Here is a 15,970-nt window from a genome sequence, read left to right as displayed (position 1 = left end):
GATGATTCAGCTTGACCTTGCGGAACAAAAGACGGAGGCGGTCTTGATTATCAATCGTAGGTAGCGGAATACGGTTAATATTCGTGTTCGAAACCGGTTATCAAATACCTGGGGGTGATGATTGACGCTAAAATCAATTTCAAGGGACACCTAGACTATGCCTGTGAGACAGCGGCAAATACCAGCATATCATTAGCGCGGATGATGCCTAACATTGGAGACCCAAGATACAGTCGCAGATTACTTGTGGCCGGATTGGTTCGCTCCACACTATTATACGTGGCACCAGTTTGGGAGGAAGCACTAGCGTGAGAGAGTAATCGTAGGAGGGTGAATATGACTTATCGCTTAGTGGCGTTAAGGGTGTGCAGCATCTTCAGAACAATATCAGCCGAGGCAGCGTGTGTTATTGCGGGAATGATCCCGATAGACATTCTGGCAAGTGAGACACGCTGCCTGTACGAGACAAGGAATCCTCCTGAAAAGGATGCAGAATCCCGAAAGGCGGCAAGGCGGGAGTCACTGGAAAAGTGGCAGAAACGGTGGGACGACTCGCAGAGGGGTCGCTAGACTCATACTTTGATTCCCCGTATTGAGGAGTGGATCCGGGGATCCAGCGACGACACGGTGAGATCAACTACCATCTGACGCAATTCCTGTCAGGACATGGTGGTTATAGGAAGTACCTGCACCAGTTCAGGCTGGATGATTCTCCCTTGTGTCCTGAATGTGGTTGCACACCTGAGAACCCGGAGCATGTTATGTTCCACTGTCCACGATTTCTCTCACAAAGGAGGAGTCTGGAAGATTCCCTGAAAACCAATCTAAGCCCGCAGAACATCGTCGGGGAAATGTTGAAGTCAGAGGGAAACTGGTATGCGGTGAACTTCGCAATCAAAAGAATACAAGAGGAACTTGGAAGAGCGGAGCGTGCAAGGAGGACGCGAAGAACGGAAGGCGTGGTCGCTTAAAGCGCAATCCACCCCGCGAAGTAATGCTTTGCGGCGGTCCCGCGGGGAAGGAAAAAGGAAAAAGTGGGGGTGGTTTTAGTGGGTGAGAATCCCACACGCTGCTGCAACTTGGCGCGGCAGTGTCTTTGTAAGATTTTCATCTCCATCCATAGAAAAAAAGACAGACAGACATTGAACTGATTTTAATAAGATTTTGTTTTGCAAACAAAGCCTTAAAAAACATCAATAGTAGGGGTCAGTTGCCAAGGGGTTCGATGTTACTCGTATACGACTGTAGGGGATGAAGCATTTCGTTTCCCCGAACATAGCCTTGTGGGATATCAAATGAAAGGTTTTGATTAGTACTTTCCGATGTAATTTTTACATCAGCTGCAAAATGGTCGGTTGGGGGGTTAGAAGGGAAGGAATGGCAGAATAGTACTATTCATTAAAGCATTGGCAATTTACATATTTGAGGACGCATTTAAGGATTTCGAAAGTATAGACCCGTTTTAGTGGCATAAAATTAGCTATAAACATCGAACTTGACCTCTCGACAGGTATTCTAACTCGCCTGGCATGAAAACCTCGACCTGGGGCTATAAAAATTTCCAATTCAAACCCATTTTCAATCGTAATCGGCTAAGTATGGCGAACAATCTGCGGCTCCTACCCAGCCCCATTAGCATTCTAAACATTCGCCGCATCTCTTGTTTGCATAAAGAAGCTCCTCATTTTCTTTGTTTTTATTTTTTTTATAGATATTTTGCGGTTGTGCTTGCGCCAACGTTTAAATTCAACAATTTTCTGTTTACAATCATTTCTTTGCTTAATCGCTGGCGTACACGGTAACCGAAATTATGAGTTTTTAATAGCTTCATACCGTGCCGCTGGGCCGTTGCCGTTGGCTACTACTTTTACTCTTTGCCTAGATTCAACAGTAAACTTTATAGCCTCCATCCTGGAATGGTTGTGCATAAATATAAATAATAGAACTTGTGGATGGGCTGCCCCAACACTAGCGTCAGGGACGTAAACAACGTTTAGTGCACGCATCTGAGGTGGAATCATCCGAAATTATTATAAATATTGATCTAAATGGAAGATTTAAGGCGAAATAATTATAATTGTTCACAGTAACCGTGATATCTGCGTTTAATTGTTGTTGCCCGGGTTAATTATAAACTTTGCAATGGAATGGCCAATTTTAATTTGTTTAATGATTTCGGAGTTCAGGCTCTCAGCTCGGTTGATATGATCAATATTGGAGCCGTTAATGGTGTCATACCCATGCGGCGGAAAGCGGTAGGTTGGGAAAGTGGAAAATTGTCACTTTCATTGTATTTTAGGAGGTTAAGTTCGCGGGAGTTATTTAGAGTTAGTGAATTTTAGAATTATTTAACTAAGAATTTGGTATCGTCATGTTTACGGTATTTGACTTTGTTCTACTTACGTTTATCGCCTGGTATATAACTAAATATATTTGTCGAAAGATAGTCAATTATTTGAATAGTGAGGAGCCTTAGGCCTAGTCACAGTGAGTTGGAAGCAACACTAAAACTGTAGCAATCACGACGGTAACTAAATTTTATACTCATACTTTGTGATTTTTGTCCCATTTTGGGGCCTGCGTCTTTGGTATATGTATACATATCTAACCATTTAAGGAGATAACTTTTTAAAGAGATACTAGTAGATGAGCACGGAAAAAGAGGTTTGATTACTGGATAGTGATATGTTATTCGATGTAGTGAATTTGTTGGCGAGTATTACTAACAAGTGAGAAGAAAAGGGGATGACAGTTCCTTTAACTAGTTCTCCTAGTACGAAACCTAGTCATCTAGAGTTTGACGTTATCTATCCAGAATCTGACTCCAGATTACGCTCAATAGTACCAAATCAAATTCATAGAAATAGATTTTCATTTGTGAATTATTGGTTGGGGAAAAATTAATGTCGTATTTGTGATCGAATTTTAACGCTTTATTTAACATACTTGGAATTATCCGATTTAAGTCAAACATGCGCCGTTTTGTTCGTAAACTTGTTGCCATTTAGAAGGCAACTCCATTATCCCCCTCTTATAAACCCCCCTCCTTATTTGCAAAAAACTCAGACAGCCAGTTTTCGCAAGCCTCTCTCCCGTAGCTTCTGGTGGGTCATCAAAAATGTGTGAGGCCGAGCGTTGTCCTGGTGGAACAGAACAACATTCCGATTGACGAATCCTGGCTACTTCTGGTCAATCGCCTGCTTCAAACGGTCGAGTTGCTCCCAGTAGAGGACCGAATTGAGGATCTGGCCATACCGAACTAAGGAGTACGGCACCCGTGTTGAAACGCAACACCACGCCGAGGCCCGAAGGTCTCTTCTCGCTTGAGCATCACCAACAATCCCCATGAAGCTCCCACTAGGGGACCAACCGCAAAAAACCGAGCTGTAGTCACTCATGTACTCATCAGGAATTCTCCCGAGGTATATGAGTCCAGGGGCTACCCGGGTTCCCATGGTACCAGTATACCCCTGGTAAGATTTCGTGACCGAAGCCACTTCAGATGGCCGGCAAGCCAATGCGATACAGCGATTCCCGGTGCCACCACGTGGAGGTTCTCCTCGGCCACTTGGTTTTGGTTCAAGCAGATCATAGTGGATGACTCCCTTCCAATCCCACCAAACACACAGCAAAACCTTCCTGGCCGTCAATCCGGGCTTGGCGATGGTTTGGACCGGCTCGCCGCGCTTCGACCATGATATTTTTCGCTTGAGATTTTCGTACGTAATCCACTTTTCATCACCAGTCACCATCCGCTTGAAAAATGGGTCGAATTCGTTTCGTTTCAGCAGTGCATCGCAGGCGTTGATTCGGTTCAAGAGATTTTTTTCCGTCAACTCGTGTAGCACACAAACATCCAGCTTTTTTTGGAATCCAATCTTCTGCAAATGGTTCCAAACGGTTTTATGGTCCTTACCCAGTTCCTGGCCAATCGAGCGAATGCCCACGTGCCGGTCTACTTGGATGATTTCGACGATTTTATCGGTTTCTACGACGATTGGTCTACCAGTACGGGGTGTATTTTCGACATCCACTACACCAGAACGAAATCGATCGAACCAACGCTGTGCTGTGCGAATTGTTACAGTATCGGACCCATAAACTTAACAAATTTTTTTTGGCCGCCTTCGTTGCATTTTTACTTCTCAGGTAGTAAAAATTTCTTCCTTGATGGACTCCATTTTTGACGCGCTATAACTTGAGACTAAAACATGCGATCATAAAACTGTCAAAGAGACACCTGTAGACCAGATTGTCGTCTTCAAGTCACCGTATAGTATGACCCGATGCGATAAATACAACACAAGATATGTTTAAGTGTCGCCATCTATTGACAACATAAGACATTAATTTTTCCCCAACCTAATATGTAGGATTATCTACTGAACCAGTTTCGGCTTTTCGAATGAGCTAGAAGCCAACGTTTTGAACATAGTTTCCAAAGAGTAAGATATCTAGTCTAAAACCCTCGATTGCCCGAAATGAACCCGTAGCCCTTCCGAATAATACTAATAAATATTATTTTTAGAACTGCCCGATCGATTTGGTCTCGTAATTGTCTTGCCTTTAATGCAATCTATCCAGAATCAACCTTTGCTGGAACATGTAATGAATTATGGAGACTTCGCGATGGTCAAACGATCATCCTCAGTGGCCGAAGACCACCCAGAGGGAAGAGCTATCCCAAAAACCTAAAAAATTGAGGAAATCGACAATGAAGGTCAACCCGCAAATACTGAAGCTCCATCCATGTCGACCGAGCGCTCCGATGGAGCGGACCTTCACGGTCCCAATTTCGCCAACTGTTTAGGTTTTTGGGATAGCTCTTCCTTCTAGGTCTAGGGTGTTCACATGAAGTGCATCTCAGGAAGTTCTCAGTCTAAGATTCAAAATAGTGGTTCTGATTTGTTCTGCTGAAATTGTCGGCAGATTGGATATTTGTTTGAGGACTTTTGGGAGGATCCCAAGTCTTTTATTTCAGTTGCGATCGCGTTAGTCCGTATCTTCAAATTGTCGAGTTCCAGAGCAAGGGACGCACGTGACTGCCTGTGCATTGTGACAACGTCATCCAGAGTAACTCCGACAGTTACTGTGTTGACTTAGCCGGATTTGATCCCACCACCAGTTATTTTGAGAAAATCGATGCTTTCGATTCACGCAGAGAACGGATTTTTGGAGTAGCAAAGATGGGGACGAGGAAGCCTAAGCGCTCAACCTTTCGCTTACGTCAGTACTCACGGCGAATAATGCACAACCGTCATCTCTATCGAGTATCATTAACTGGCCGATTTGTGAGAATGGCAGAGTTTCTAACACGTCGGCCCGTTAATGATATTCGCTCGTATGCGGATGTCACAGTCTTGGGTGCTTTAGGACTAATCGATACTGGAGCCAACGACGGTTGGTACAAACGGGAGAGATTACGCATCGATCTAAGAACAGCCGATAGGTCTAGCCACTCGATAGTAGGCAGAGTGTCGACTGACATCACGTTTCGTGATTGGACGAAATCAATATCGTTCCTCCTAATCCCGTTGTTAACTCAAAGTCTATACCTTGGTGCTGATTTTGTGCGCAAATTCGGTCTCTACAGGAACTTTAATCAACACCTGTTGACGACAAATCAGCGAGCAAGGCCCTATGCTGTCATTGGCAGTTTTCCGTCTTTCGAGTCGGAGGGCTTAGGCCGTACAAGTCTAACGACACACATCATCGATGTCGGGAGTAATAAACCCATCAAACAAAGACACTTCTCCGTCTCTCCCGCCATCAAAATGCTCCTCATGAAGAGATTGACCGGATGCTGGCTTTGGAAGTCATCGAGGAATCGCAAATCGCCTGGTTTTCGCCAGTTACCCTTGTGGTCAAACCTGGTAAAGTGCCGCTTTGTCTTGATGTGTGTAAAGTGAACAGTGCCATCGTGAGGGACGCTTATCCTTTACCTCTCATCGAATGAATGTTCAGCCGTCTCTTGAAGGCTGATTTTGTTGAAAAAGCATTCAATTTCTACTGATCATCCAACCGTACCTTAGCCTGAAAGAAACCCGCGCTTTCAATAGTCAAATATCTGATCTTGGAGCTGTTACAAAACGAATACTAGGCGGTCTGCACCAGTTATCTCTTGGCGTCTTCAACCGCCTGACTCCATTTTTTTTCCTGCCCAACAATTTGGAAAGTTCCACTGTCAGACCTTAGACCAAAACTAGCATCAGGGCGGAGCCACTTTGCTGTTGTATTCCTCAATAATCGCCTGGATTTTAGCGAGGTTTTTTCATCCCGCTTGTCGAGTGTATCGGACTCCTTATTCTTAACAATCTTGTTGAGAATATGTGTCCTGATAGCTGAATGGTTAGAGTACAAGGCTGCCATACGGAAGCTCGCGGTTCAAATCTAACTGGTGGCAGTGGGATTTGTATCGTGATTTCACTCAGCTCACATTGCCTCCTACAGTGTACTTTAGTGTACCGTTACAGTCTTGAATGAAGTGCTCCAACACACTTCAAGGCCCTGATCCAATATGAATTGTTGCGCCAACGATCATTATTATTATTATTATTGCTGAAAATATGCATGGTCCTCTGGTACTGGCTCTTGGGCAGGACTCCAATGGACTTTGGCTTTATAGCCGGTTTCCGGTGACCGACGTTCTTGTCGGTATTCACTTTTGGGGGATCCCCGACGTCGATATTTTCGGGTTAGGAGTATTATGTTTGGTATTCGCTACACCCGACTTGATAGCAGTGAATTCTAGGCTGGAAATTACTAGTCGGTCCGCCGCCTTGCTGCGGGAGGTCCCTTTTATTTGGTTTCAGCACAGCGGTGTCATGGCTGGGACCGAGTGTGCTGCTCTCAATGGTTACTGTCTCCTGGCTCGATGCCAGCAGCTCATCGTCTGATGATGCGCCTCGCCTAACCACCTCTTCTTCTATCGTCGGTTTATTTGTTTGATTTTTTTTAAATTGAGCCTATGTCTTGGTTCCACAAGTAGTCCCGGAATAATGCCTTCCCCCCCCCCGAGGATCCATGGGACCGACCTTCTGAGAGGGTGGATTTTCCAGTACAATTAGTCTGCCAACTGTGGTGCATACTCCCTTATTTTGTTCCATTGCATATGGGTGGGTGCAATTTATACCTTTTGCCAAGTTCAGCGGTCTCTAGACGAGGATCATCACGGGCTCTTGCCGAGTTAAAGGCCATCAGGAACTCTATGTTGTGGAAGTGAAAGTTGCGAACCCTCTATTAGTTCTCAGTTGAAGGACAGCTACCTGAATGAGGATACCTTGGTGATGATGATGATAATAATCTGAGCAAATCAGAATTCTAAGGTTTGACTGCGGACTAAGGAGTGATGAAAATCAAGTTGGGTGCTACCGGTGGCATAAGCAACGCTAGCAAAATAAATAAATTTATCGACGCTTCCCCATTAGCCCAGTTAGGAAGCATACCATTACCAGACTGCGAACCTTGGTTTTCTTCCTATTTATCTTCAGTCTGACTTTGTTTGCTCACCGACTAAATTCAGGGACTATTCGGCATGGGCCATGACTCGGCGAGAGAGCAACATGAGCAGAGTTGAGGTGTTTATAAGAAGACACGTCTGCAGGACCCTGTTTTTGACTTCAGGTTCCACTGAAATTTTACTTCGATGCAACCTGTGATATTTTGCGCTTTTATAATAGTTATGCTCCTCCTTAGCATAGCATTTCCTGTTAACGCTGATGAAAGCTTTCCAGTGGTCAACGAAAAGCAGATGAAGTGGCAATTTGAATTCCACATTCTGCACCATGATCATGCACAAGGCATTGACATGGTCAGTACAGTAGGAGTCAGTGCGGAAATAAGCCTGCTCTTTGTTGACCAAACTTTCGATATGTTTTTTGGTGCATTTTAAGATACAATTACCGGGAGCATGCAAACACTCCTCCAACGCCCTTTTCGGAATCCTGATGATCAACCCCTTTTCCCCCTCCCTTGCGGCTCAACACTATAACAACGATAATTGCTCCAACTTCTACCTAGATCCTAAAGGATGCGAAAGTATTTCATAATCAGACCATAATGGTATGCTAAGAAAAAGAGCGGTCTCCTACTGCATTGCATCTTATGGACAAGTGATATCAGCGTTTATGAGGAGTTACTTGGAGCGGCAAACTAGGATTCATTCGCTGCTGTTTCAGATGTTCAGTGTGTTCAACTATCAAAACAGGGAGGTAGCTTATTTCGTGCAGGCATTTCAAATTACCGCTATCCATCCATCAGGAGCATAATTTAATGTAATCTATTCAAAATTAACTTTTGCTCAAATTCTCTGCAATTCTTCATTCGAGATATGTCGGAGCAGAGTATCCCTGGCCTGCAGCTTTCGAGTAGAGCAGAGCAGGGAACACGTTGGCACGGAACAGCCTCACATAATGTTGTTGAGGTCTCTGCATCTAGATGGGCTCCGTGACGTGTTGTTGAAAAATAATGCAAGGATCTTGTGTAAGGTTGAAAAGCCCACACAGCTTTGATGATATGATCATCGTCAATGAATGGTTTCCCTTGTGCCGTAGACTTAAGGACCCAGAAAAGAACTGTCAGGATGACTTCCAGGGTGTCAAAGTCTCCTTTCCCATAAGCATTGCTGGTATGAAATGAAGCTACCGCAGCATGCTTTTTGTGACTTTTGGTAGAAGAGATTAGTACAACACGTTGGTTGCTGCACGAGGTGGTGGATCCCCGTCTTTTACAGACAAAACATTGGCTAAAAAGACACCCAAAATTTGGAATGAAGTGGGCAAATTTACTTTTGGGCATTGGATTTTTCAATTTTATAAAGATATTACTAATATTCTTGATTTTTTCGGCCATTTTTAAGAGGCTTTAAGTCTAGTTAGATATTTTAGGGATCTGACAGTGCCTTGCGGTTACTCAAAACGATCGACAGCTCTTCAGAGGACCATGACGGCTAGATGGCAAAGAAAGTATGAAAGGAAGAGAAGTCGCTTGAAATATCCGATTTTTACTAATCACCCAGCAGCATCATTTCGATGCTTGGCTATTGAATATTTTGTCAGACACGATGTCCCAATGGCAAACGTTCGAGAATGAGATATTTGGTACTGAGTCAGTTTGTTGCATGCCCTTTAGAGATGTGCAAAAGCTGGGTTTCTCAGGAAAGTGAAATATTTGCCGCAAGTAAGAACCTCTGCCGAGCGTTCATTGAGTGTGTTGATGGAGTCATCCACAGTTCCTTAATTACTTGAATTTTGAGATTGAGGCTACACAAACTCTGAGAAAAAGGCTGTGGCAGCTACTATTTCCGCTATAAGGGAATTAATTCTAATGGGGGGAAAAAATATAGAATATAGTACATGTTGAAGTAAGGGAGGATGGCCACCCAGTTTAAGACTGGAGGAGATTAAACTTTGAGGGAACAAGTTAGAGAAATGATTCCCCAAGAAACCTCATCATCATCATCATCATCAACGGCGCAACAACCGGTATCCGGTCTAGGCCTGCCTTAATAAGGAACTCCAGACATCCCGGTTTTGCGCCGAGGTCCACCAATTCGATATCCCTAAAAGCTGTCTGGCGTCCTGGCCCACGCCATCGCTCCATCTTAGGCAGGGTCTGCCTCGTCTTCTTTTCCTACCATAGATATTGCCCTTATAGACTTTCCGGGCGGGATCATCTTCATCCATACGGATTAAGTGACCCGCCCACCGTAACCTATTGAGCCGGATTTTATCCACAACCGGACGGTCATGGTATCGCTCATAGATTTCGTCATTGTGTAGGCTATGGAATCGTCCATCCTCATATAGGGGGCCAAAAATTCTTCGGAGGATTCTTCTCTCGAACGCGGCCAAGAGTTCGCAATTTTTCTTGCTAAGAACCCAAGTTTCCGAGGAATACATGAGGACTGGCAAGACCATAGTCTTGTACAGTAAGAGCTTTGACCCTATGGTGAGACGTTTCGAGCGGAACAGTCTTTGTAAGCTGAAATAGGCTCTGTTGGCTGACAACAACCGTGCGCGGATTTCATCATCGTAGTTTTTATCGGTTGTGACTTTCGACCCTAGATAGGAGAAATTGTCAACGGTCTCAAAGTTGTATTCTCCTATCCTTATTCTTGTTCGTGTTTGTGTTTGACCAGTGCGGTTTGATGTTGTTGGTTGATTCGTCTTCGGTGCTGACGTTGCCACCATATATTTTGTCTTGCCTTCATTGATGTGCAGCCCAAGATCTCGCGCCTGCTCGATCTGGATGAAGGCAGTTTGCACGTCTCGGGTGGTTCTTCCCATGATGTCGATATCGTCAGCATAGGCCAGTAGTTGAGTGGACTTGAAGAGGATCGTACCTCTTACATTCACCTCAGCATCACGAATCACTTTCTCGAGGGCCAGGTTAAAGACGACGCATGATAGGGCATCCCCTTGTCGTAGACCGTTGTTGATGTCGAATGGTCTTGAGAGTGATCCTGCTGCTTTTATCTGGCCTCGCACATTGGTCAGGGTCAGCCTAGTCAGTCTTATTAATTTCGTCGGGATACCGAATTCTCCTATGGCCGTGTACAGTTTTACCCTGGCTATGCTATCATAGGCGGCTTTAAAGTCGATGAACAGATGGTGCAACTGTTGTCCATATTCCAACAGTTTTTCCATCGCCTGCCGCAGAGAGAAAATCTGATCTGTTGCTGATTTGCCTGGAGTGAAGCCTCTTTGGTATGGGCCAATGATGTTCTGGGCCTTCGTTTCCTTGAAAATGGCAGTAGTCTTGAAGGGTTCCCGGAGGCAAAACTAACAGCGGGTTAGCACAAGGCAGTCTCTGATATATAGAGATATGAAGCCTACACTCGGCCTCAATTTGTGAACAGCTACCCAGATAAAGGTGGCTTGGTGATAATTTGAGTGAAATAGCAGGGTAAAGATTGGTTGCGGGCGACGATACAACTTGTCACTCCATGAGATGGTGTCATTCAGATAGTTGGCGATGCTGGATAAGTCCTCAAGATTAAGAAGTTAGTGGTGGTCTTGATACATATAATAGTGCATAGAGAAAGTTGGCGCGAAACAACCTCAGCTTGATGGTGATGAAGGAGGATTTAGCGGTGCTGAAGAATGGAGTTACGTCAAATTCCATGCCGCCATCGGTAGAAGCGACACTACCAAGATAGACAAATTGGCCAACGCCTCCAATGATCAGCCATTAATGCAGTTGGCTAGTTGGACTGAGAACCTTGAACCTTGAATGAAGGATTGAGACTTTTGGAGAGAGGAATCGTTTTGAAATCTTTATGTCGGTAGCAATTCCGTATCCTTTAGATCATGGTTTTAGCGTAGCAAAGTAAAGAAGATTGTGCACGTTTTGTCAAAGTTTATACAAAATATCAAAGGTAGACTGTGCAGGGATCAAATACGTTCGATTTGTACAATAAGGTCTGGATACTCTAGGTTCTCGGCCAGGTTGGGTTGGACGGCGATAGGGCAGCGGACAAACTGGCCAGAAAGGGAGAAGGGACGCTTCTGCATCGGCCGGAACCATTGAATGGGATCGAAAACGGGTTCAGGGCTATGAAATTAAAAATTTAAGAGAAATGGTTGAAAGAACTATACTGGATAACTAAGGGCCTTTTAAACCTCACCAAGAAGAACCTCCAGTCATAGTGGGAATTCTCACTGCCGACCAAACCATCATCTTGTGAAGTTAGGGATATCTACGGACACTGACTAGAGGTTTTAGGTAGAGTGTGTCGAAACCTCAATACACGTTCTGGGACAGTGTCCGACACTTGTGGAAAGCAGGTTGAGGCACTTGGGAGAATATTTAAGTTAAAATACTTAGAACTAGGGAATACATTAAAGATCTTGGTTAGAGGTTGGTTACAGGGCTGTTTCACATGCTATAGTTAATAAGTACACTAGTTGCCAATAAAAGAGGCACAACAGGGCTTTAAGGACGCGGTGCAACTTCCTTTAAAAGAATAATGATAAAATGCAGGGATCGCCTTTTGACGATCGAAAATAAGAAGTATAAATGTCTCGTCAGACGATAGAGAATTCAATTTATGATTTTTGAAGATTTAACTTATTTTTTTCTTTATTTTTATCTAAGATACTTACAATTGAAATTTGAAACTTTAGGAACTTTTGCACTTTTTTTTTAAGATAAAAAATCTAAGGTTTTCAACGAATATTTTTTTAAGGCATGGATACACTACTACACATAATTCGTAGGACTTCATTGATATTCAATGAGCAATCACTTACTGAGACAGAAAATATAGTTTCAATTGCCTTTTCTCTATGAAACTTGAACAATTGAGTAGTTGGGAGTTGTGTACGTTAAAGAAGTGGGGGAAACAACAACTACAAATACTCAGACCGGTCCGAATTTGGTTAAATTGTATTTTTCTATGGAATGTTCGCTATTTCGGGAATCGGTTTTTCCCTTTTCAGGTGCAATCTGGATGGAAATTCAACACTGAAGAGGGAAATAAATGGCTCGCGAGATACTGTCCGATTTGTACTGAAAAGGCGATTAATAGTAGCGGATTGGGGATAGAAAAAACGAGCCGACCCCGCTTGTGAACGGGACAAAGGCTGAAGAAAAAGAAGAAGATTGGGGATAGAAAAAAGATAAAATTTAACAAAGAAACTAACAATCTTTTACTCGTTAGTAATTTAAAGGATTGACTGAGAATACCAATAAAAACTCATCTGACCAATGGAGTATAATATTTTCTGTTGGCATCATTTTAGAAGTTTTATAATCATTTCTTGATTTGTCAGATTTTTAAAATTTGAATCTAAAGACGAAAATGTTATACTTATTTTTATGGTCTTAGTCGCAAGGGAAGCACACCCTTTTCTCTTTATTAAATCTTTGAAAACTACTCAAGAATATGTTTTTCAGTCAGATACATTGTTAGATTTGCACTTCAAATTTCCGGACCAGAAACGGGCGTCGAAAATTGGATTACTAAGAGCATTGCATTTTTATTCTTGTGAAAGTGCAGATGAGGAATATGACGATCGCACTGATGAAGGGAACAAGCGGTTCCCGAAGTGTCGATATTTGCAATACCAAAAATAAGGCAAGTCTTAATTATTTCAAATGACGATAGAATATCTAAGATTGTTCCAATAAAAGAGGGAAAAATAATGGCTCGATAAAATATTTATTAGAAGACACAGTCATCCCCTTGATTCAGAATAAATGTGGGATGAAATTCATTTCAAAATCATTGTTTAAAACCACCCCCTAAATCTGAAAGAAACGGATCCTGTTCAAATCGTCCTTTTTCTTGAGTGTCTTAAGACAGTAACAAGATTAGGAAAATTGAAAATTTCTATCTTTATCAGTATTTGACAGTGATAATTGAAAAAACATACAAGGACGGCGCCAGGCGCTATCCTGGACCACTATTTTTTCTTACCTGGAAAATTATCTTGTTTCATTTTGGAAAAGTGTAATTTTTTCCACAATTCAAATCCTTTATTTTTCTTAGATTTGAAAAATGTCCTATACTTCACTATAGCACTGGAAATTCCCGAATATTTTATTCGTAGTTCCAACTTCGAATTTACTAATCTAACCAAAATTGAAAGGTGTTTTCCACACTCGTCATGAAGCTCATGCGACTCTTTATATAATAGACGCCTCCTTGGATATGACCGGCTTTATGTCACGTTTAAGTTTGGGGAAAAATACCTGCTTTTTAGGGATAATTAAGCTGACAACATGAAGTCTATAAAATATTCAGTGCTATCCCTTTGATTTTATTCATTAAAATCTCGTTAATTTGAAAGCTAAGGAGATTGACTGTTCGCCTTGTCTTCCAGGAATTTAGCAAAATAATGATTTTATTTTCCTTTTAAAAAAAGGAAACTTTCAAAAAAGGAAACTTTTTTTTAAAAGTTCTTTCCTGAGATCTTAATCTGTTTTAGGCAAATATTTCAATATTTGAATATGTCTTACATTGGAGGATCCAAAATGGTGATTTCTTCCAAGAAAAGAATTATCTTTCTTGAGGAAATCAATTTTTTTTTCTGGATTATGTTCACACCTGTACTTTGAAACCTATTTTAGCAATAAAATTGGCTCACATCCCCTTTGCCACTTCGTTCGAAGTCATGTATGCCTTTCCAAGTCAAATGTAAATCCAAGTCGTCCTTTATGATCTTAGAGGGTTTACCTAAACCAAGGTATTCATACTGATCATTACCTACTTATGATTAAGTCCTTAATTAGGGTTCATACTATTTTATGGAACCCTAGCGCTGCCCCAGATTAAATAAGGTGAATTCAAGGAAAATTCCATCCCAAAAGAATAAGAAATTATTCACGTTCTGACTCTTAAGGGATGAACAGGGTGGTTATGATTCGTCACTTGGTTTAGATGACAATATTCGAAATTTGTGGGGGAAATTGGAAGCAGTGTGACCAAAAGTAAATTATTAGATACGGTTGAATACCTGGGGAAAATTATAGATAATCTACGTATTTAAAGATACTTCTACTGCTGAAAATTATCGTTTTTTTTTCTCATCACTCACCTCAGTCTTGTAATGAATATGAAGTAAAAATCCTAATAATAATATTTGCGTCTAAGTACGCGGATGTGTTTCGTGTGCAGTTTTGCAGGGTTTCTATCTAACAAATTAACAAATCATAACACAACAGAACTATTGTTGATAACATCTCGGAAAATTTGTTCAGAGAAACCATAAATAAATCAAAATAAACACAACACAAAATTCGAATGGGAAGTGCACAAGTTTCTCGTTGTTTTTTTTTTTTCTTCGTATCTATTTTTTACGTTCCAGAATCCAATTTGCAATATTTCCGGCGGAAGTGATAAATGAAAAATATGTAACTTTTAAAAACTCGTCTTAAAACAACATTTACACAAACACAAAACAGCATCTAAATTATAATAATTCCAATCTTTTATCACTTTAAACGTTTCACTCATGTCAGATAGATTTATTTATCTTTTTTTTTTTATTTCGAAATTATTATGAATTTATGGAAATTTTTTATCTTAATGCTCTCCTTCAGCTTGGATTAACTGTAAAAATCCGATTATAGCACTATCAAAAGATACTTCACCGTAAAGAAATTAACACTTATTGAAACTGAATTTTCACTTTGCCAACGCACTTGAATAGTTCGAAATCTTTCAGCACAATAGCATGAAGCATGGATTGCAGAATTCTTTTAACTTTCCCAAACATGTTTATCCTCTGACTGTGCTGTTTTTTCGCCAAATAATGCAATGTCGCGGTGTCATCTCATGAAAGCCCCAACGAAAAACAAAAAAAGATACACAGAATAAAGTCAAATTACCGCCTCATCTCACGACACGACTCGAACTGCGAAAAAAGATTGTTCATTTCTTCCCGCACAAAATAAGACGAGTCACCAATAAAATCAGCAAAAAAAAAGTATCTAATTAAATTTTTCTCAATTGAAATTGTTGATATATGACCAAGTGAACAATTTTAATGAAAACTAGCCCAGACAACAACCGACCAGCACTGTTGAACGTCTAACGCCTATCTGTCTGCCTCGATCGGTACGAATTCAATTCGGCGAGGCCTCAGATAATCTCCAGCGAAACTGATTTTCAAAAAGACATGCCTCTATATCTATATAATACTCGGTGCGGGCATTTCTTCTACCTGAGCATACCTGGCGCACATACAAACTAAAAATATCTTTTTCTTCTTCTTAAGTGTTTACGGACGTATTTTGTTGTTGTTGGTCGTTGCTGTTACTACTGATGCTAGTCTCGTTGGCTGTCTTGTTCCAGCGCTTACTTTAGCTGCCTTCCATGTACTGGACAACACTCATTGCTTTTAGTGAGCTCGATAAGATAAACTATGTATCTGGTGCCTTTCCATGCACACACGTATCCGTAGATACAATTTTCCCTGAGATCATACCACGGACGAGAAATAGTCAGATGATCCTCACTTAGTCT

General features: G+C 41.7%; 1 protein-coding gene and 1 long non-coding RNA gene across 6 annotated transcripts in view; one reads left to right on the top strand and one right to left on the bottom strand.

The window, feature by feature from the left end:
- The window catches only part of LOC119647212 (protein decapentaplegic), a 178,706-nt gene that overhangs the window by 26,673 nt on the left and 136,063 nt on the right, over nucleotides 1–15,970 (bottom strand). The window contains exon 1 of one of the 4 annotated variants that reach the window (XM_038048038.1): nucleotides 14,541–15,612. The exons of 1 other annotated variant lie outside the window; for it this stretch is intronic. Coding sequence is in view for 1 of the 3 variants with exons in the window: in XM_038048036.1 (XP_037903964.1) it covers nucleotides 13,421–13,442 (22 nt within the window). In the remaining 2 variants the exon portion in view is untranslated. Of the gene's footprint in view, nucleotides 1–2,403; nucleotides 2,730–13,420; nucleotides 13,608–14,540; nucleotides 15,613–15,970 lie in introns of those variants that run through there. 2 more of the 4 variants (XM_038048036.1, XM_038048037.1) reach the window with 2 other exon arrangements.
- The window catches only part of LOC119647213, an 84,613-nt gene that overhangs the window by 51,697 nt on the left and 16,946 nt on the right, over nucleotides 1–15,970 (top strand). The window contains exon 1 of one of the 2 annotated variants that reach the window (XR_005248815.1): nucleotides 2,275–2,527. The exons of the other annotated variant lie outside the window; for it this stretch is intronic. This is a non-coding gene — a long non-coding RNA (uncharacterized LOC119647213). Of the gene's footprint in view, nucleotides 1–2,274; nucleotides 2,528–15,970 lie in introns of those variants that run through there. 2 annotated transcript variants of the gene reach the window in all.

The sequence above is a fragment of the Hermetia illucens genome, chromosome 1, assembly GCF_905115235.1.
Source record: "Hermetia illucens chromosome 1, iHerIll2.2.curated.20191125, whole genome shotgun sequence".
Classification (NCBI taxonomy): domain Eukaryota; kingdom Metazoa; phylum Arthropoda; class Insecta; order Diptera; family Stratiomyidae; genus Hermetia; species Hermetia illucens.
This window is presented reverse-complemented; position numbering and strand designations above follow the sequence as displayed.